At 38.8% G+C, this 22,838-nt stretch overlaps 1 protein-coding gene across 1 annotated transcript in view; it reads right to left on the bottom strand.

Annotated features, from left to right (window-relative positions):
• CNTLN (centlein) overlaps nt 1–22,838 on the bottom strand; it is a 3,122,808-nt gene that overhangs the window by 2,027,504 nt on the left and 1,072,466 nt on the right. Inside the window, exon 10 of the mRNA XM_044061293.1 lies at nt 7,533–7,658. Coding sequence (XP_043917228.1) covers nt 7,533–7,658 — 126 coding nt within the window. The remainder of the gene's footprint in view (nt 1–7,532; nt 7,659–22,838) is intronic.

Here is a 22,838-nt window from a genome sequence, read left to right as displayed (position 1 = left end):
ATCAGCTGTCCTTGCTAGACTGCAAGTGCACGGCTGGGTGGGTCTGAGTTATCCAATTCAACTTCTGCATTTGTATTCCCCATTCTGACAGTTCTAACTTTGTCTGCTTTTCCCATCTCATGACTTTTTCTCCTAAGTCTACCCATTTTACATTCTTGTCCTTAGTTAAGCTAACGTGGTAATCGATTAGATTTATAGAGTGCAAAGAACTCCTGGGGCAATGAACAGCTGGCTACACTGTTCCCTTCCATGTCCCAGTACAGATTACGTAATATCAATCTGTTTGACGACTTCCAAACAATTCTTGCTCATATTCCTTATCAGGTCCTGGTGTGTTACAATAATACAGTGTACAGTGCAACAAATGTTGTTTATCAATGTCAAGGGAGGGGAACTTGCTGATGGCTACGTTCATCAACTCTTCGGTCACTGCCACTGGACCAGTCGTAACCAAGTCCTGGCTGTACCAACAGAACATTTCACACTCTGACTGCACTGCAAAGGTATCAATTTGTCGCTGTGCTTCCATACCCTGCATAGTTGGAACTACTGCTATACCTAATAGCTGCATAAGGTCTCTGCCCAAGAGGTTTACTGGGCATTTTGCGGAAACAACAATTTTGCTTTTCTGGGTCAATCCTGAAACAGGATCAGTTATTGCAATACTATAGGAAAGGGGCTCCTGATACAGCTGTCCATTAGCTGCTTTCACTAGTATGTAATCAGGTGACTCTGAATTCTCTGGCAGTTTGGAGGTATGTATCAGGGTCCGTGATGCCCCTGAGTCACACAAGAATTTGACCTCCCTCCCTTCTACCAGGAGTGTAACTTCTGGTTTTGTGTCTGCTATATAGAGCTCTAAGCTCAATAAAGCTAAATTCAATATTTCATTTTCTTCACTATCCATAACTTCCTGCACTTCCTCTATTTCTTCTGTCACATCATCTACTCCTTCTATCACATTCTCATTTGTCCTTTCTCTGCTATCCCCTTCTAGTGATTCTTTACTATCATATAGTCAGTCCTCACCCTCCTTATCTTCCGTGGTTGCCTTCTTGTTTTTCTTGCAATCCCTTGCCAAGTGTCCCTTTTTACCGCATTTAAAACATTCACCCCTTTTCTTTCGCCCTTCAAAGTCTGCTGATCGTTGATCAGATTGTTTGTTTCCCTGGGCATTTCTCTTGCCCTTTTTCCCGGACTGAACTACATAGACTTCTGCTCCATCTTCTACAGAAAATACTTGGGCTTTCTTTTTGCTATTAAAATGCCTTTCGGCATGTCTAGCATATTCAAGTAATGACTGTAACCTGCTTGTACGATGATCTACCATGTGCTTTGTAATAAAACTGCTTATGGGTGCAATGCTGCCTTTCAAAAATGCATTCTTTAACTGCTGCTCATATGGGTAATCTTGTGTCTGATCTTCAGGAACCTGCATTCCACAATGGTTATTAAAACATTCTAACAGTCAGGATGCATTGATTAATGCAAGTCCAGTCTGCCCTAGGCTTTCATTTCTCAGAGATGCGGTCTGTAAGACCTTTTACTCTATTGTCTAGTTCTGCGCTGCTATGTGGGAGGGGTCTGTGTGCAGCATCATGGGGATTTCAGTTGCCACTAATCATGTGCCAATCTGGTCCCACAATTTGTCTGACTACTTTTTCTACCTCATCTCCGTTTAAATTATAACGTAGCCTCATTCCTTGTAAATCCTCTAAGAACTTTCTAAGTTTAACTTTTGGATGGGGAATTTCTTCAGTGGCTTTCTGGATGTCTTCCGGAGTCCAGGGTCTATACACTAGAATAGTTGGGTCCTGACCTTCTTGCCCTGCCTAAGGATTAGTTACTTCTATGAGTGGGCATATTTTTTCTTCACTCACAGATCGTGAATTCCTACCCATTTGATATAATTCAATGTCCCCTTTTGAGTTACCTGCCCGTGTTCGAGACCTGGTCTCGATGGGATCTCTAATAAACAGTTTTGCTTTTGTAGTGTCTCTGTTTACAGTGGCAGCAGGATATCGCGGGGGTGGACTAACTTGTTCACTTACTTCATATTCTGGTAAGGGGGGGGCGGAGGGGCCGATGCTATTACTAAGTTATTGTCCTTCTTACCTAAAAACATTGCTTTTGAATTATTGTTCTTTTGTTCCCTACGGTTTACTTCCTCAATCTACCTGTGTGCCTAAGGAATTCCTAATTGGCGCTGCTTTTTTACCCGACCTTTGGAATCCATTTTAAGCTGTTTGACAAGTTTGATAAGCAAGGATTTTTCCAATTTACCGTCAAATTCATACTTATTAACCCACTTTGAGTAGTATTTAATATTATCAGTACACTGTGACTGCATGTATTTTGTGTCTTCATTTAACGGCGGATTTTGGAGTCTTTTTGTGCAATTATTACTCATTTTGTTCTACCCTTTTTAATCGTTACGTAACTCCTTATTTTTAACGTGGTACCACGGATTTTGTTATAGTCTCTTCAGAGTGACTGCCTACCTACTCTCTTTCCCTGATCTATGACAAGACAGTAATCTTTTCTGTCCCTGACTTGTAAAAATACAGTCCTGACAAAAACAATACAAATCTAGTCCCTGATCTAAAACAGAAAAAAGGTAGACTCACCTTACATGAACCTTTGTGATTGATCACCTGGTTCGTGAAAAACCCGTCCTTCAGTCGCAGATCAGAAAGTGGCTGGCCTCTTTTGTACGACAATTCAGTCGGAGGGCTTTTCAAATAAGAAGAACCGATGTGGTTTCTTCCCCGTACAGTTTCAAGCCACCTGGCCTGTCTGATCCGAGGCGAAGTGGGGGTTTCCGGCTCGAAGGACCAAGCTGTCAAAGGAAAAAACTTCAAAGTCCAATACACGTAAGGTTCAGATAAGGCACATTTAATAACTTGCTGCAAGGAGACAAAAACATGCAAATACAGGCTTTTGCCTAACTACTAACAGGAAGTATGCTATTCTTATACTGTTCTACAAGACATTGCCTTCTATGGTTGACGTAATCAAACACAACTTTCAGTATTGTTCTACAGCAGATGTTACTCAGATTTTCTTCTGACATGACTGGATTTATGAAAAACATTTTGAGAAAAACAACCTGGCCTTGGTGGGCTCTAGCCCGTTACAAGCTTCTATTGTGTAGTTCTAATACATGTGTTACATTTCAAGGGACTTTTCTAGCTTAGGCACAAGCAAATGCTGATTGCAGTTCACATTTTCAAGCAGTCTTTGTTCTGATTATCTATAGCTTCTGCAGCTGTGTATTTTCCTCACAACACAAGCGGAACTCCTTGTCTAAGTCTCATAACATTAATACAAGTGATACATCTATTCATTATTTTCCTGACACAAGCAGAAATTATCTGCTTCCCTGTAAATTTCAAAAGCATAAGCAAAGATTATAGCTGTGCATATTTCATGACAATACAAGGTTAGAAAGCTTCTGCAATTTGTACAGATTTTATGCAGTGTGAAACAGAATAAATGTGTTAACCCTTTTCAAGCCTTAAATGCACTAAGCATATTACTAATACATACACTAATACATATTTTTCTGACAAGAATAGTACAAACTAGGAGGAGAAAGACCCAAACAAATTCACTTACTGACCTAGGAAGCCCAGAATCACGCTGCTGTTTGAATGAGCGGCAAACGGGATCTGAGGGGAGGAGGGAGACAGGGCATTATGGGTAGGGGAGGAGCTTGGAGCTTTGGAGCCAATGCTGAAGTATGCGGCCATGTGTGATCCATGCCAGATCAGAGTCCCTCTAGTTGAAATTCAAATGAAAACCACAACGTTAGATCAGATGTTAAATAATGTACATTAACAATTATACATACATTTGCTAATTAGATTACATTCATATGATATTAGAGGTGACTATTACAGTATAAAAGATGCTTATAAAAGATACTTGTACATTAGTAGATGTTATACATTGAGCATTGTAAGAAGTGCATTAGTGGGTTTGTCATTTAGAGAATATGTTGTGATTAGTGTTTAGAAATTCAAAGAAATGCAGGTGAGGGAAAGAACTAACTAGGTAGAGCATAAAATCTTAAAATTGTAGTTAAGAGGTGGGGTGTAAAGCAGTATCACAGACCCTTACATACATGGCTACCATTACGTTTATATGAGAAATACAGAGATGGAGGTGAGAAGTGTCACAAAATAATGTATATAGCTGAGAGATGCTAGTAAAACTATTCAGGTATTGGTGAAGAATGGTTGTGGGGTATAGAATTATGAATAAAGAGAAATATGTGATGATATGGCAAGCTGAAGATAACAGTGGTATTTACCTTGGAGATGTACAGGATCAAGATGAAGCAAAATAGCCAAAATAACTACAGAAGTTAACTTTATAGAGAAACCAAACATTCAATTTCTTTGGATACAATCATTCAAAAATAAGACTTCTGAAAAAAAGTAAAGAGAGAGAGAACTCATTAATTTTCCATTACTGACATTGCAGTACAACATAACGGGGTGATGCACTCCAAAGTGCGCCATCCTTTGGATGACATGTTAAACTGAGGTCCCATCTGCCTGAGTTGGTGGCAGCTCTTGTGGACGTAAAATATCCCAAAGGCAATTACCTAATTAGTATGAATTACAACCTCAGGTGTCCCCTGAAAAAAAGCCATTGGCCTAGTGGGACTACCTTGGTCAACATGGTAGATCATGTCTACTAAACCTGCTTGACGTCTTTGAAGCAGTCACTAGATCTGTAGATGAGGGCAAGGTAGTGCACACACAGCCTATCTTGACATCAGGCTTTCAATTCCATCACCCACTCTGGAATTATAGATACACTCACTAAACTGGGCATAAATCCCTATATCACAAGATGGGTGGCCAACTGGCTCACTGACAGAACCCACACAGTAAAAGTAGCCGACTCCAAGTCTGACTTCAGACCAGTGATGAGTGGAGTATCATATAATCCGGTCCTGGCTCCTCTCCTGTTTGGCATCTACTTCTCTAAAGTGCAGGCCAACACAGAAGGTCTCTGGCTAACAAAGTTTGCAGATGACTGCAAACTAGGAGCCATAATAGAATCACCTAATGATGTAGACATTCCACGAAAGGGCCTCACAGAGACAGATGCTTGGTGCAAAGTCATGGCCTCAAGCACAATGCCAAGAAGTGCATTGTCATCCCTTTTGGGGAAAACTCTGTACCCATGAACTACCACATAGGCGGTAGCTCACTAAACACTGAAAGTGTGATAACAAGACCTCAGGATACAGTTGGACAGTAGTCTCTCCTTTGATAACCACATTGCCACAGTAGTCAGGAAATCATTCTATGTGGCACACTTCATCACAAAAGGGTTCTCCCTCTATAAAAAAGGAGGTCTTTGTTCCTCTCTACTAATCCCTCATCAGATCCATTATAGAGTACAATGCCTCGTTTGGCATGTACCTCACAAGACACCTAAAACAATTGGAAAAGCCACAGAAATACCTGGCCTCAAACATATGCCATACACAGACCATCTCAAAAAATTCCAGCTCTACTCCATCGCATATCGCCTACTCAGAGGAGATCTCTGCCTAACCTACAAAGCTATGTCAAACCCAGAGCTGTCGGACATGCTATCTCTCTGAACCACGTGTTCCAGGGCCCTAAACCTTGTCACCACAATAAACAAAATATGCTGGAGGGATAGATTCCTGTCCCATAGACTTCCCATACTCTGGAACAAACTACCCATTCATATCAAGCAAAGCTCCTCAATGGCACTCTTTAAGAAAAATATTGACGACTGAATGGGAAATAGAAAATTCACCTCCGGGATCACTTCTGTGGCACTGCTCGACAGGGGCACAGGAAAATAATTTTCTTGGGTGGCGAAAGCCAGGGAACATTTCTGGCTAGGCTTATATAGGCCCCAGGGCCGATAGCCTAGTACCTACCTATGAACAAAGCATAAATAAATACACACATACATACATAAATTAAACAAACAAAAAAAAAATGAAAACAGTCCAAATTTATACTAATGACAATAGACATCAAGCTCCAGGACTGGAAAGAGCAGTTAAAGTTGATGCATAACTTCTAAAATGGGAGAAGAAAGATAACCTGACTAAACATACTGTACACAATAGATTTTAAGAACTGATGCTTTATTTTATTTTACACATATAGCTTTTACATATGCTGAAAGAACGCTATATTGGTATGTTGAGTCACAGAACACATATATAATATAGTAGCAGTCTAGTAGTAGCTAGCTTGCCCTTAATACTGGCAGCAGGTTTGTGTTTAATTCAATATACCATAAGAGGATAAAGCTACGGGCTAAATAGATCCCACAGTCCTGGATTTGGTTCCATCATATCTGAGCAAATCACTTTAATCATATTACTGCTCTCAAGTTGGTTCTGTGAAAAGGGGCACTAGTTCTGTGAAAAGGGGCACTAGTGGGTCTTACCCAGTTAAGACATAAATTAATAAACTGCAATTTAAATAAAAAGAGTGGGAGCTGCCAGTCACAGCAAATGGATTAGCGTGAACAGTAACCTCACCTTGACTTGTGAAACACTGAACCATAATGGAAACATCATTTTTCATGGAGATGACATGAAGGTCTTGTAAACACCTCATGAGATATACTTGCAGAATGAATATACTTTTCAAGAAGTAGTAGAACACGTAAGAAGATGTCAACAACATAAAAAGGGACAAGTAGTGTTAAAGACACAGCTGACATACCAACATTGTAGCCAGACTAAAGACTGCTCAGTTGTAATAGATCACATGAAAATCTGTCTACTAACTAATTTTCATTACACATAATTTGCATTTGGACTATATAAATAAACATATATATATATATATATATATATATATATATATATATATATATATACATACATATAAATTGTGTGTGTGCGCGCGCGCATGTGGGGGGTATATTCATATGCTATAAAATGAATACATTATGTTATCTAAAAGCACACACACCATTAACAAAAATGATCTGGTCGGCCTACATGTTTTATCTACTTTACAGAAGTGATGCATGTCCTTCTGCCAAGTTTGAAACTAGCAGCTTTCATAAACAAAACAGGACAGATACTTAACTACAGACACCTAAGAGATAATGCTACTCCACTGCACCTCAACACTGAAACAGATCCAGTCACTGAAAAGAGTGCTACAGCCTTGAAGCTTGCATTGCCTGTGCCCAAACAGTTCTACATTTCACAAAGTCACAGCACTTGTACTACAGTGAAAAGTGTCTCAATAGAGGCTGTAATCTTCAAAGTTTCCATCATTCCTGAGGTCTCATAAAATGACTAACTACAGTGCCAGGCACACCAGTGGCAAGACTATAATGTTATGAATACAAAAGATTAACCTTGACGAAAGATGTTCAGAGAAAGATTAACCCAGCTAATGAAACAAACACACCACCTCAAACTTTAAGCAACATTTATGCTTCCACAGCTGTACTTGAAGTCAGGCATATCATTCTGTAGCATATTCTGTAATGTAATTTTTCACCTTTAGCTGAAGCAGTTTTTCCAAGTTTTCAATCTTCTTTTCAGCTATTTTAAGCTTCTTTAGCTCTTCTGGCTCTCTCAAACAGCTCTTTGGGGACAGAGACCTTGAACGCTTCACAGGTGGTTCCTGGAGAATAAAACAAGGACACGGTTGAACTAGTTGGAACACAGGATTATGAAAGACATGCAAAATTAAAGTACAAGTAATTGAGAATACTAATAATGAATTATAAAAAAAAATCCTGTACGGAATACCAGAGGAATAACAAGCAGAATTACCACAGTGCTACCGCTAAAGGTTTCTCTGTGACTCGCTAATGAGTATATTCATTTACATTTACATTGTTTCTTTCAGAATAATGATGTCCCATTAGGGAAGACTAAAGGGTTATAGACTCAGAAATGCAAGAAACCTCATTACAAAGGAGGGGATGGAGGCTGGTCTAATTGCTCTATAAGGGTCCAAGGTTACACTTGATAGGACAACTGGAAACAAGAGGGAACAGATTTTTTTTCTCTTTGAAATAGTTTAACACACTGTGAAGTCAAAGGCACAATATACTAGAGGAAAATAAATATTGCAGACAGACGAACTTGCAGTTAATGACCATATGGTCATTATAATATAACACAGTTAAAGATACAAAATGTATGTTTATATTATGTGCAGCTAAGTGAAATAGGCTGGCGGAAAGAATGTGATATTATCAAGTGGGGCTATGCTGATGCTTTGCAGATGGTTCTAATTCTAATCTTCTGCATGAAGAAGCAATGGTAACATAAAACCCAGTGTTTTATTTTACTGACAAACTACACAGCTATTTTACTGATAACATTTTAATTCTATTTTATTAAAGACACATTTTTCCTTATCAGTAAATGTCCTACAACTCGGATATAGGAAGGCAACATCTGATACTCTGTGGGTTCAACATGCACAGATAAGCCAAGCTAACTGACAAGTCATATCTAAGATGTATTAATTTATTTTATGTTAAACTGTGCAATGTATGCTACTACTACTTATAGTACTACTAGTAATAGTTCTACCTACTTCTTTACCTATTTTGAAATTAACACCTCTGAACAAAGGCTTTCAATCCTCCCTATTCAATACAGCATATATATATATATATATATATATATATATATATATATATATATATATATATATATACATACACATGTATATATATATATATATATATATACATACACATGTATATATATATATATATATATATATATATATATATATATATATATGGGTCTCCCGAAAAAGAACGAAAATCCACTTGTTCTGAAAACAAACATTGGAGTCTCAATTACGCAAAAGTGCACTTCTGCGAAGAACGGTTCAACAAACTGTTAAGGAACACAGGTGCCGAAGCACACTATAGTGGGGAAAGGGAATTTGTGTGTTTCCCCACTGTAGTGCGATCTCAGAGTTAGTATATTTAAGTAGGGGGGATATGGGGGCCACAGCGTTACTGTGTCCTTTATCGATTCGTTGAACCGATGTTTGCTGAAGTGCACTTTTGCGTAACCGGGGGTCTACTGTTTATATTCGAAGAAGTGAGTTTTCGAATATATACAGTAGACCCATATATATATATATATATATATATATATATATATATATATATATATATATATCTCCCCCAAATATGCAACTAAATCTAGAAGATTTAGGATTTTTGCCTGGAAATGTTTACATAGATATTTATACCCCAAGTAGACGCCAGAGAATGTTTCCTCAGGCAGACAGCAAATGCTGATGTGAAGGGAAAGAAAGGGGTAATCCAGAACATATTTTCTGGGAGTGCAGTGAGCTGGTTGAATTTAAGGATTCCCTGCAGGATGGACTGTCAGATAAGCTAGGTGGGCAGATTGGTCTGACGAGTAATGTAAATTTGCCTATGCCACAAGTGATAATTCAATAAAGGGGTTTGAAAAAAAGACACGTCAAGAAATTCACTTTGAGAGTAAAGTTTCAGAGGTTGAATCTTGACATCCATGTCAAGAGCATATAACAAAGCTGGGTTATGATTAGAGAGAGACACAATCATAATTCTTTGTAGTGCATGGAGTTTTACTCACTTTTACTACAAACCGAGAAAAAGTGTAGGAGTGCTAAATGTGTTAAAGCTTTGAAAACTGTACCACACTTACTAATGCCACACAGACAGCAACCACAACAGAAGAGTGATGGGACATGTAAACAGCTTTAAATACTCCTAAGCACCTCCTTATGTGAAGCGTCTGACAGCTTTTAAAGCCATTTATACTTTTTGCTGCACTTCTCTGGTGGCCACTAACTGTTGGTAATGTTCAAACATGAGACTACAGCATAATAGTGGTGGAGTGTATTTAGAAAAAAAAATTATTTATTTATTTTATTTTTTATTTATTTTACATTTGTTAACCGGGCTAGTCCAGCTGGATTGTATGTCCATTTTCAGTGGTGGCCTGGGAAGATCAGCTCCATTTGTGAACATAGATATACAGTAAAGACATCACAATATCATACAAAAAAAATTTTTTTTTTTCATCTGATCATATCACACATATATATCCTGCAACAATAATACAAGGAAAGGATGTTAAAATGCTAAGTATCATCTAATTTTTGAGGAAAGAATAAATTTCTTTCCAGTGATTATACAGAAATAGGAAAGGTCATTTTACAGAATGTAATTTGAGAAAACAATATACAGAATGATTGAAACAGAACATTCATGACAAGATTTATGAAAATTACTTGAGATATTCACTACTTAAAAGGGCTATAGCATAATAGTTTAGCGAGAGGATGCAGTATAGTGGTAGAGTAGAGGAAATCAGAGGATTAGTCAGGGTTGGAACAGGGGCATAACCAGTGTGTCTTAATGTGTTTCTTGAGTCTTTGTTTAAAAACCGGCAGCGAGGGAGGTATAGTTAGTGCTTGTGGCAGCATATTACAGTTTTTTCCAGCGGTATTGTTGAATAAGGATGTGGTTAACATGTCTGCCCCCCCAATTTACACTGTAATCACAAAACTGCATGCACTCAACTCTCTCAAGTGTTTATGGTGTCCGTACACCTACAAAATAGCTTTCCAAACTAGAATTTTCAGAATTGCCTACTTTTGGCCACCAAAGACAGTGGCACAGACCACCATTAACAATGATGTTAGTGAAAGAACACATATACACATTTCTCCCACTTTTTAACAGACACACACAGAGCAAGACATACTCCAGAGGAAAAAGAATATCATGCTTACCATAACTGAAAATCTTCCTAGATGTACTGATTCAGAGGCATACAGGGATGAAGAGCTAAATGCAACTTTGGTGACCTTAGTTTGATTACTGTATCTGTGTACTAAAGAAACAGATTTGGAGGAATGGCAGCAGACATCTCATGCTGGTTTGTACTGGCTAGGTGTCTAGTGGAGGCCAGGACATAGAACAAACAGCAGTTTGCAGCAAGAGGAGGGTGCTTGATCTACCAAGTATTACTTTACGCTGTTTCTGGGTTAGGTGTGTCGCAGAATGCATTTGTATCCAGTATCTTAGGCTCTGCTTCAGCAGTGTTCTTAATGTCCACCAATGGGAAGGAAGAAGGTAAAAAAAAAATCCTCACAGGCACTAAAGAACTTAAAGTAACACCACAATGGGACTACCGTCACTTCACTACCAACTCATGTACTCACACACCTGTGCTTCCATGTACACATCCCAGAAGATAGCCCCATTCCAAAGAGTAAGCCAGATTTGCGGGTTGAGAAGCTAGAGGGTTGTAGGAAGAAAGCAGATGGTCACAGTTTACCTGGGGCCTAGATACATGTAAAAAGATCTTCCTTCACTGTTACTATTTATTACTTCCAGGATTTAGCTGGACATAGACTAGGAATTAAGATTAAACATTTTATGAAGAAAAGACAAGACCTGTTAAGGGTCACTAAGGCTATGACAACCACATGGCACAGACGTTATCAGGTGTTAAGTGTCTCTGACCTCTCTTTACTTCCTTATATCCTATTCTGCAAGGGAGAAAGTATTTAACACAAAAAGAAAACGAGTGAAAAGACTCAAGAATGTTCAACAAGGAAACTGAAACAAAAGAGCAATGCTATAAGCTGTTAAGGAGTGGAGAAAGCAACACGGAAGAGTGGATATGGTGCTAAAAAACTGCATAACTTTCCTTCATACCTTGTTTGAATAAAAGAGAAGGAGGCACAAAAGGTGGAAGTGCTGGAGAGAGTATGAAGAAAAAAGAAAGGCTAGAAGAAAGAAATTATAGGTGGGGTGAAATGGGGCACTCAAGTAGTAAAATATATGACGCCAAACAGATACAGAAATATTAATGCAACAGAGACAAAGAGAAGGGGTTTAGGATAACAAATGGGCAAGTACATTAAAAAGGTGGCCTAAAGATGACCAGTTTACTGGAAAACTCAGAAAAAACATTGTCACGTTTTTATTTTCCTCCCTCTTGGTGAAGATGAAACCTGTTCTATGGCTAAGAAAATTATTACTGCAAACAGGGAGGAGCTTAAAGGCCATATCAAAGAAGAACTTACTTTTAAGAGGCAGCGAAATCTGACAATCAAGTGAGTTATTACCACATTTTAATATTTTACATAAATTACAATACCCATGCATAGGGTAATTGTTATTTCAGACCTGATTGTTGATGCATCCATTTTATAGATATACGTTTATATAATACTAATAACTTAGCCTCATGTCAGACAATCAATACTTACATTCACCTTTCATTAACTTGCTATTATTAAGCATGTAAATCCAAATGTCGCAATCCATTCTAATCATAATCTCTAGTTCAACTTAGCATTGCTCCTTAAAAAAATAGGGTTAAACATACAAACTAACTACATAATTTGAGATGAGGAATTAACTAGTGACCACACTGTTTTATTTTCACTATAGGACACGAGTTAACTAGATCAATGACTCTTGCCTTATATTGTGATTTATTTTATTATATATATATATATATATATATATATATATATATATATATATATATATATATATATATATATATATATATATATATTCATTCACCTCTTAGGTCATTTGTTCCATGTCAATGCCCTCTTCTGGCTCAATTTCCATTACAGAATTCCATGCAGCCCCTTTTTTGTTTTTTACTATGGAGTTCTAAATCTAAACTCTTAGTTCCATATTTTTAATCTCTGTAATCATCTTTATTAGCTTCTTATTGATGGTTTGTCTTTGGTTTTCCATTATCTAGCTATACCGTTCCTAGCCACTGTCAACACTAAATTTAGCAACATTCACCTCTTTAGTACATGCCATATTACACCAACTCAACAAAAACACTGGAGTATAAATTCTCTTACAAGTATAAGACCTGGCATATTATTCAAATAATTTTTGTACTGCAGTAACTTTATACATTCCTAAAATATATGTTCCCAAAAACCGCTTTCTGAACCATTATATCTTCAACATACGCATCTTGTCTGTGGGAACAGCATTTTTTCCAAGTCTTGAAGGGGTCTAGAAATATTTGTGCATTTCCATGCAAAAATTCTAAGTTCACTCATTTTATCCAAGATATGCAACTAAAGACGTATTTCTCTCCAATGGTCATCTGTTAAATATTTAATCTTTCACTCCAAGCTTTTTTAACTTTATACTGTATTGTTTTCTCAAAACTAGAAACATCTTATATGGGCTTCTTGGTACACTTTCCAGTCTGCCTTTTCTCTTCTGGCCTCAGTTGAAAAATCTGCTTCTTATGATTTAGCAAAATTACTATGTAATCTTTGCATATCATCCTTGAGTTCCAACATTAGACTTGTATATACAAGTTGAACAGAGTTCAATAATCCCAGAATTTGTCTAGTTTCTTAACCATTTTATTTTCTCATCTGTTTTTGTTATACACTGCCAAAATCTTGTTTCTTCTTGCATTTCCAAATGCTCTTCACAATTTCTTTTGCGTCTTCCTTAATACAATATATAGCTTGGCCTGTTGGTACTATTCTACTTTTCCAAGGTCTATTTTTTTTACGTAAAGATTTGCATAATACTTTTATGCATACAAGGCTGAACATATTGCAATTTACATTCCTTCTCCTAAATTTGCCCAAATGCCCATGTGTGATCCTGCCACTACCTCATTGGGCGCCATGCCTATCATCTGCTTCCACTTGGTCATATACTCCTTGTCCTTAATTATGTTAAGCAATGCTGTGTGGCCTAATAGTATGTCTCCAAATCTCAAAGCACCAAACCATCGAGTTGCTTTGTCAGTATTAGTTTGCTGTGCCCTGTACTAGGTTTATTTATGAGCTGCGCAAGGGGAATTAAGTCTAGGAATTTTGGGGCATGTTCTACACTGAAGTGCAGGTGCACCACTTTACTGGTCTACCTATTTGTTTGTTTTTAGTTCTGTTTTATTCTGCCCAACTTACATTCCTTCTCTTTCTGTTATATACTAATCTAGTCTATCACTTCTTGTGTCACTATACTTACTTTTCTGTAATGCTGTCCTGACTGAATGTGATTTTTGTATAAGTAAATACAATTGCCAACCAAACCAAGAAATAAACAGCATTTTAACTACATACAACATTTTCACAGGGCAACAGAGTTAACATTATACAAAAAACAGAATAAAGCTTCTTCAAATTCTCTCCAACCAGACTCCTTTAAACTAGGTAAAAGCTATTGTAAATCCGTTTAACTGCCTGCAGCACTATTTCTGAAGCTGTCCCTCTATCACAGTATTGCTAGCTAGCTAAGCTATCTACATTCTTTCATATTATTTTCTAAGCGTTCATCCCTGCATTCATTACAATTCTTAAACATATCTATTTTACCATTCATTATATCCAAACGATGTAGCTAATTATTCAAGGTCAAGTTTAGCTATCTAGACAAGGGAGACTGTACCCTCTTGTAGTCAAGCACAGCTTACAAGGAAAGCAGGCTGCATAACTTTAGCAGTGCAGATATTCAGTCTGCTGAAAATCTTTTTCTCTAGAGCCTGACAACAAATGTAACCTTAACTAAATAACAAACAAAATAATATATTTATTTTTTTAACTGGTAGTTACTATTCAACAGTTTTAAGATATCTTCCACTGTACATTTTTTTTTCATTTTAATTATACTATAAATATTGCCCGTATGTACATTCCCTGCATTTAGTAGGTTCCTACAGTCAGTGTTTTTTGTAAATCTTGCTATTTAGCCTACTTTCTTTCAACATAGTCATCTCATTACCTTTGCATGCATTATCAGACCTTCTGTATGCAATACCAGAATTGACTATCTATATATATATACATATATATATATATATATATATATATATATATATATATATATATATATATATATATATATAAAATTATATGTATATGTGTATATATATATATATATATATATATATATATATATACATATACATATATAAAATACTGACAGTTACTTCCCATCCCATAACATATTAGTTTCACTTTTCATTCATTTAACCCCCCCCCCCCCACAATGTCATAGCATATTTAGTAAATGCAGAATAATATAGCTTACAGTTTGAAAACAAGGACTTCTATCAAACAACAACAAACCGATAAAAACAGCAGAACCAAGAAACTGAAATCACACTGGCTGGAATCCATAGATACAATCCAAAAGTTTTATTCCAAATAACACAAATGGTAAACACTTTCGTCTGGTGGACGTCACCAAACTTCTTCAGACTCACTTTTGGATTGTATCTGTGGATTACAGCCAGTGTGATTTCAGTTTCTTGGTACTTCTATCAAACAACATGCTCTATAAACCTAATATAGGTAGTCTTTTCAGGCTTGTTGGCTGTTGGTGAAGCACCCTCCAAGAGGAAAAAACGCTGAGAGAAGAAGGGAGCCACTTTTGAGATTTTAAGTATTTTTTCTCTGTTTATTTGCTAAGTTTTTCTGCATAGCTGCCTAGCTTGAGCATTTTCTGGCTTGTTAAACGTGATTTCTGTATTAGTAGCTGTATTTAGAGCACAACCAAAAGCTGTTTGCTGAATTTCCTGTTTGCACTTAATTTTAAATCGTTTTTTTCTTAAAACTTGCATATTTTCTGTCCTTGACCTAGCACTCTTGTGTGGGGTCATTTACTGCACTGTTATAACTTGATATTACTTGTGAACCTCTGCTATCTCTGTAAAAAACAAAAACAAAACAAAAAAAAAATCTTGCTTTTTCCCACTTTTCTGAGTTTTAAAAAAGTTCAGTTACAGGCTTGCTGTTCCTGAACTGTTTGAAAGTTTCTGTGAGGCCATTTTTGCTTGGGCTGAAGGAGGGTCTCTCTGTTGGATCAGTGGCAGTGAATACCATTGAGCAGCTTCCCTGCCCCCCGTAGAGGTGGTTACTGACTTGAAACTGTAGTTTTATTGGCCACTAGGGGTCATTTCCAAAACTCCTTCATCTTCCTCTCTTAAAACCTAGTTGCCTCGTGGTTTGGGCGTCTTTTCAGGCTTGTTGGCTGTTGGTGAAGCACCCTCCAAGAGGAAAAAACGCTGAGAGAAGAAGGGAGCCACTTTTGAGATTTTAAGTATTTTTTCTCTGTTTATTTGCTAAGTTTTTCTGCATAGCTGCCTAGCTTGAGCATTTTCTGGCTTGTTAAACTGGATTTCTGTATTAGTAGCTGTATTTAGAGCACAACCAAAGGCTGTTTGCTGAATTTCCTGTTTGCACTTAATTTTAAATCGTTTTTTCTTAAAACTTGCATATTTTCTGTCCTTGACCTAGCACTCTTGTGTGGGGTCATTTACTGCACTGTTATAACTTGATATTACTTGTGAACCTCTGCTATCTCTGTAAAAACAAAAAAAAAAAAAAAAATCTTGCTTTTTTCCCACTTTTCTGAGAGTTAAAAAAGTTCAGTTACAGGCTTGCTGTTCCTGAACTGTTTGAAAGTTTCTGTGAGGCCATTTTTGCTTGGGCTGAAGGAGAGTCTCTCTGTTGATCAGTGGCAGTGAATAACATTGAGCAGCTTCCCTGCCCCCCGTAGAGGTGGTTACTGACTTGAAACTGTAGTTTTATTGTCCGTTTTGGGTCTATTCCTGCTTCTTTCCAGCCCCTGCTATCAAGCACGCTTTAACGTGCTTTAGCGCAATTTAGCGCGGAGTTGCCACTAGAGCAGCATCGGGCAGCGCCGGTTAAACAAGGTTAAACTCTTTCTGGCTCCAGAAAGTCTGTTCTTCAATTTTTCCCTTAGAACTGCTCTGTTAGGAACCTAAACAGTTTACACCTTCACTAAAAAGTGCAGCACTTGTTCCAAATAGCTTTTTCCTCTCAAAAAGCTCAGCACTTGTCTTATAAGCATATCCCTTGTCTTATAAGCATTCTCTTTGCAGGTCAAGCACTCCTATATTATACAAATCTATCACTAGCAAAACCCCCCAGGAGTGCCCACTTCCCTGCTAAGCCCACTACTTTTCTGTCTCATACCAACTCATAATTCTTTCTAGCATGTCGAAGGGTCAGATGCTGGCGTCCTCTCCTGCCCAGTTGGTGAATCTGGGAATTCTGAGACAATGTTACAATTGCCTCATGTACACGGACAACCCTCGCCTCCTCCCATGTAACACTAACACTTGTGAGAGATGCAGCTATTTAGCCAGACTGGAGGCTGAGCTCTCTCAACTCAGGACTGGCAAGACCAGGCAGGAGGAGACGGCAACTACACACACCACAATACCAGTCTCACATAACTCAACCACACCACTGAATCAAACACATAAACACACTAAGACATACTCGGAGGCTCTGAGTAAAAATTTACCTAAACAGCAGAGGCCTCCAAAGCAGACACCCAAGCAACTGCAAACTCAATACACCACACAAACAACACATAAACAACAAAATCAGTGTGCAAAGCAGTCACTGCCCTTAAGGCCAAATACAACACCAAACATACTTGGCAAAGGTGACTCCATAGTCAGACACACTGAAGTCCCGCTCACCAGACTGAGTAAGGAGAAGGTCACAGTAAGCTGCCTGTCGGGCACTAGAATCCGCCACATAACGCAAGCACTCAGGTCTCTCAACAGCAGGTACAAGTACGACTCAGTCATTGTCCACGCTGGTGTCAACGACCTGAGACGTACCTCCTTGGACTACATGAAAAGAGACATTGAGGAGCTCTCTGATTATGTAGCCCAGGCAGGTATGATTCTGACCTTGAGCAGTATCCTACCTTCACCTAGAATGATGCCACAATACAGTGATAAGATGATCAGCTTTAATAATTGGCTTAAATTCTGGTGTCATTCAAAGGGGATCCAATGTCTGTCTGCCTGGGATGACATGCTGGACAAGCCACGCTGTCGCAAGGGACGGCTTGCACCTGTCACCCCTAGGCTTCTGGATATTGGCAAAGGCTCTTGCCACCCCATAGTGCCTTTTTAGGCAAGGCTCAAATTCTAAACCTACCACCCTAGAACACAAAAAGGAAAAAACTAAGGGTAATGCTGCTCAATGCCAGAAGTCTCAATCTCAAGATGCACGCACTCGAGGCCCTTCTCAGTATGGAGAACATTGATGTCTGTGCTGTGACAGAAACCTGGTTCAAGGCTCCTGAGAGCACCCCAGCACTATCAGGTTTCACCTCATATCATGCGTTCCGGCCCCAAAATCCGGACAACACCAAGAAAGGAGGGGGGGTGTCCATATTCATAAAGGACACCCACACCTCAAGGTTGGTGGCAAGGCACAATGCATCGGAGACCATCCAGGTGCAATTAACCATAGGCAAGACTGCTCTGCAATTTGTAGCATGTTACAGGCCACCCTCTCAAACTCAGGAACCTCACATGGCCTTCCTGAAAACATTGGAGGATAAATGTATCTCCAAACACCATCATACTAGGTGACTTCAACTACCCTAATATAGACTGGGAACACTACTCAAGCCCAAACACTCTAGCCCAAAGGTTCCTGGAGTTCATAAACTCAAATGCCATGGAACAACTAGTCACCATCCCCACAAGAGGAGAAAACATACTTGATCTCATCATCACGAACATGGGATCACAATGTTCAACACCGGAAGTATACCCCTCACTGGTGAGATCAGATCATAAACTAATCTCGCTGGAGGTCCTCATCCCGCCCCCACCTGAAATAAAAAAGACCACAGTGAAAAACTTCTCAAAAGCCGACTTCACACTTCTAAAAACTAGTGTAGTCTCCTTTAAGGCCCCTAAGCCAGTGGTAAACATTACTCTAACCGCTGAATCACTTACAAATGCCTTCTACCAGCACCTACAGGACTGCATGGATCAGGCAATCCAAAACAAAACTAAGACTCTTTGTACCAAAGGCAAGCATCCAGTCTGGTGGACCCCAGCCATAAACAAGCTCTACAACAAAAGGAGGAAGCTACTACAAGATAGAGCAAAATCCTTGAAAGGTAAGACACTTTTGATCATTATAAGTAAAAAACTAAGAGCTCTCATAAAATCATCCAAGGCAAATTTTGAGAGAAAAATTGCCAAGGACTCAAAAGACAATCATAAGGCCTTCTTTAGCTATGTTAGAAACCTAGGAGGAAACTCCCAGATATGCTCAGAATTAGTTCAAAATTATGTGAAGATTACTGAACCTACACACATTGCCAACATACTGGCTGACAGGTTCAGTGCAAACTTCTCCCCCCCCAAAAGGAGAGATATCTATACCAGAGGATTGTAGCCCCCCAAACATCTCCAACGCCCAGGTGAGAACTGCTCTCTCCAAGGCAAAAAACACAGCATCCATGGGACCGGATGGTGTCCTCGGCTGTGTGCTCCACGAACTCAATGAGGAATTAAACCCGCAGTTAGGACAGCTGTTTAATCTTAGCCTCAACTCAGGATACGTACCCAAGGAGTGACGCACGGCGACTGTGGTCCCACTTCACAAGGGCGGTGCCTCCACCGACCCTGGAAATTACCGTCCCATTACCTTGACAAGCCTTATCTGCAAAGCCATGGAGAGGATCATAATGGAACTCATAAATAAAGACATAGGGAACTTGCAGACTTTGGATCCAACCCTGTTTGGCTTTGTCAAAGGCAGATCATGCCTTTTAAACTTTGTTGACTTTTTCGAGATAGTCACCAAGGCCATTGATGAGGGAAAGGCAGTCCATACAGCCTACCTCGACCTGGCAAAGGCCTTCGACACAATACCCCACTCGGGTATCATCGAAAAACTCATCAGCTTGAATGTAAACCCATACATCACAAGATGGGTTGCAAACTGGCTAAGTGACAGAACCCACAGGGTCAGAGTTGCTGGAGCCATATCAGACTCAAAGCCTGTCACAAGTGGTGTCCCACAGGGCTCAGTCCTGGGTCCACTCTTGTTCGGCATCTACTTTTCTGAAGTACAAGCAAACACAGTAGGGTTATGGCTGACAAAATTTGCAAATGACTGCAAACTGGGTGCCATAGTCGAAAACACATCTGACACAGATATCCTTCAGAAGGGCCTCACAGAAACGGATAACTGGTGCCAGAGCCATGGCCTAAAGTTAAACGCCAAGAAATGCATAGTCATACCCTTTGGGAAAAACAAGGTTACCCCTAGCTACCATATAGGTGGCAATCCACTTGAGCACAGAAGAAGTCATCAGGGATCTGGGGACCCAGGTTGACAGTAGCCTTTCATTTGACACTCATGTTGCTAAAGTAGTTAGGAAAACCTTCTACATTGCCCACCTGATCATGAAGGGATTCACATCTAGATCAAGGGAGGTCATCGTCCCCCTGTACTCATCACTCATTAGACCTATGATTGAGTACAATGCCCCATTCGGAATGTATCTGACCCGACACCTGCAGCAGCTGGAAAGGCCCCAAAAGTTCCTCACCAAAAGGATAAAGGGTCTCAAAAATATGTCTTATGCTGCCCGACTGAAAGAACTCCAGCTCTATTCAGTCTCATACCGCTTGCTCAGAGGTGACCTGTGCCTGACATATAAGGCCATGTCAAACCCAGATTTGATGAATATTCTTCACCTCAAAAAATCTAGATCCCTCAGAACCACAAGGGCGGGAGACTTAAACCTTGACACGGTTATTAATAGAATGTGCTGGAGGGACAGATTCATCACCCAGAGACTCCCTATGCTGTGGAACAAAATCCCGGTACATGTGAGGCAGAGCACCTCGCTGGCCTTGTTCAAGAGGAATCTTGACCAATGGATGGGAGATCGCAGATATACCCCAGTGTTTACTTCAGTGTCACTGCTTGACAGAGGCACAGCAAAATAATAGGCATAGTTTGATTCAAACTAAAGGGGTGGCGAAAGCCACATAACTATTGGCTAGGCTTATAAATGCCCTTGGGCAGATAGCCTAGTATGAACCTATGAACCTATATATATTTTTTATTCTAAGTACAATTTAAGATATAATACAAATATATTACAACTGTATTATTGAAACAATTATTTTTGTCCGGTACCTATTTCAATGTTTTACAGTATTCCTCTCACATTCTGGTTTTATCATATGCTTTATCAGTTACTGACCTGACTCAGAGTTTCAGTACAGTGCTTTTTATGGAATTTCCCATTTTTTTAAAAACTGTTTTGTCTACTTCAATTTATCTGTCATTTTCGTTTAGAAAACAGGAGAGGGCTTCACAGGAAATCTCATTCTTGAAGCGTGAGTAGTTTGCTTTTTTTTTTTTTTTTTACTCCTGCTGAGTAGCTGCTCATTCTTTCACCATCTACTGCTACCACCAAGTCTGTTTTTTTTGTTTTGTTTTTTTGCCAAATCACCTTTTCCATCAACTTTTCTTCTTGGTTAAGGACAGCATGTTATAACACCTTATAGGTCCTAAAGTGAAAGCATATGTGAAAAAATGCACATTTAGTGTAAAACACAATTCCATTGTCAAGCAACATAAACAGTGAAAATCAAGTGACAGTGAGATCTATATCTGGCACATAAATAACCATATACAGTGTCCTCTTTTCCCTTTGCTATTTGCTTTACATTTAGAGTCACTGGCAATGACAATGAGGTACTCACAGATATAACTGGTATGGTAATCAGGAAAAGTTAGCTTTATTTGCAGGTGATATTTTGTATGTGATAAATCTAGAAAAGGACATTTTGGTGTTATGGAACATTTTGAGACTGTTCAAAGACTTTTTTGGGTATAAATTAATGAAGATAAAACAACAGCTATAGCAGTAAACTACTTACCCACGCTTAAATTAGCACAGCAATATCCATATTTATGGGGATATAAAAACATGCAGTATTGAGGTGTTTGGATTAAAATGGATTCTGCTATGGCAACTAAGATATGTCGAAAGATACTAAAACAAATGATCATACAAAAACTGAGAAACTGGCAGCTCCTGATTATAGATGTGTATAGTAAGATACAAGCAGTGAAAATGTTGTAGTCATTTTTGTTTTAAAAACAGGTCTACAATACTTTTATTAACCAGCGGAGAAGTGGATGATAATTACTTAAGAGTTGAAGGAATTTATTTGGGATAGAAAGAGGGCAGAATTTAAGTGGGATATGTGATCCACTCTGTAGAACTAGGTGGTTTAGGATTACATGAACTGAAAAGATATTTTAGAGCTATGCAGTTAAGGCTCATATACATAAAACAAGCAGCATGTTATAAGTCAAAGTGGAAACAATTATTTCACACAACTTCTAAGGCAACAGAGAAAGGGTTTTTGCCAAAGTTAGGGAGTCAATAACAAGAAAAAATCTATTGAAATAGACATATTTTGGAAATGTTATTAAAATTTCTATAAGGCAGAGAAATGTTGAAGCTAAGGAAAGGCAACTCCCCCCAGAAATTATTAAAGAACAGCATACAGTGCCCATGGACCACTGAAGCAAAGAACTCCCTCCAAGAAACAGGACACAAATCCCACCTCCTTGACAGAACCATGTAATTCTCTCCCCATCTCCTCACACAGGGAGTCAGAAGGAAGAGGATCATTAGGAACATGCCTTCATTTTAAACAGAAAGACTGACCCCTCCACCCCTGAGGACCATTCCTTATACCTGTTATATGGGCAGGCTTAAAGGTCATCCCCCATTGAAGAGGAAAAGGGAATGATTCTAATGCTCGTCTTGCAGCCCCCCAAAATCACAGAGCATCAACCTACTATTCCAGCACTAAGAGGAAACCTCGGATGGGAGGAAAGGAGCCCTGGAAAGGTATACTAGGAAAGAGATCTGCATGTTCTTTACCACACAAGGGTTCCCTCCCCAAGGTTTAAGTGGAGATCACAACCCTCACC

This window comes from Protopterus annectens, chromosome 2.part0, assembly GCF_019279795.1.
Source record: "Protopterus annectens isolate FY-2018-M chromosome 2.part0, PAN1.0, whole genome shotgun sequence".
Taxonomy (NCBI): domain Eukaryota; kingdom Metazoa; phylum Chordata; order Ceratodontiformes; family Protopteridae; genus Protopterus; species Protopterus annectens.
Note: the sequence above shows the minus strand (reverse complement) of the source record. Positions and strands in the feature narration are given on the sequence as shown.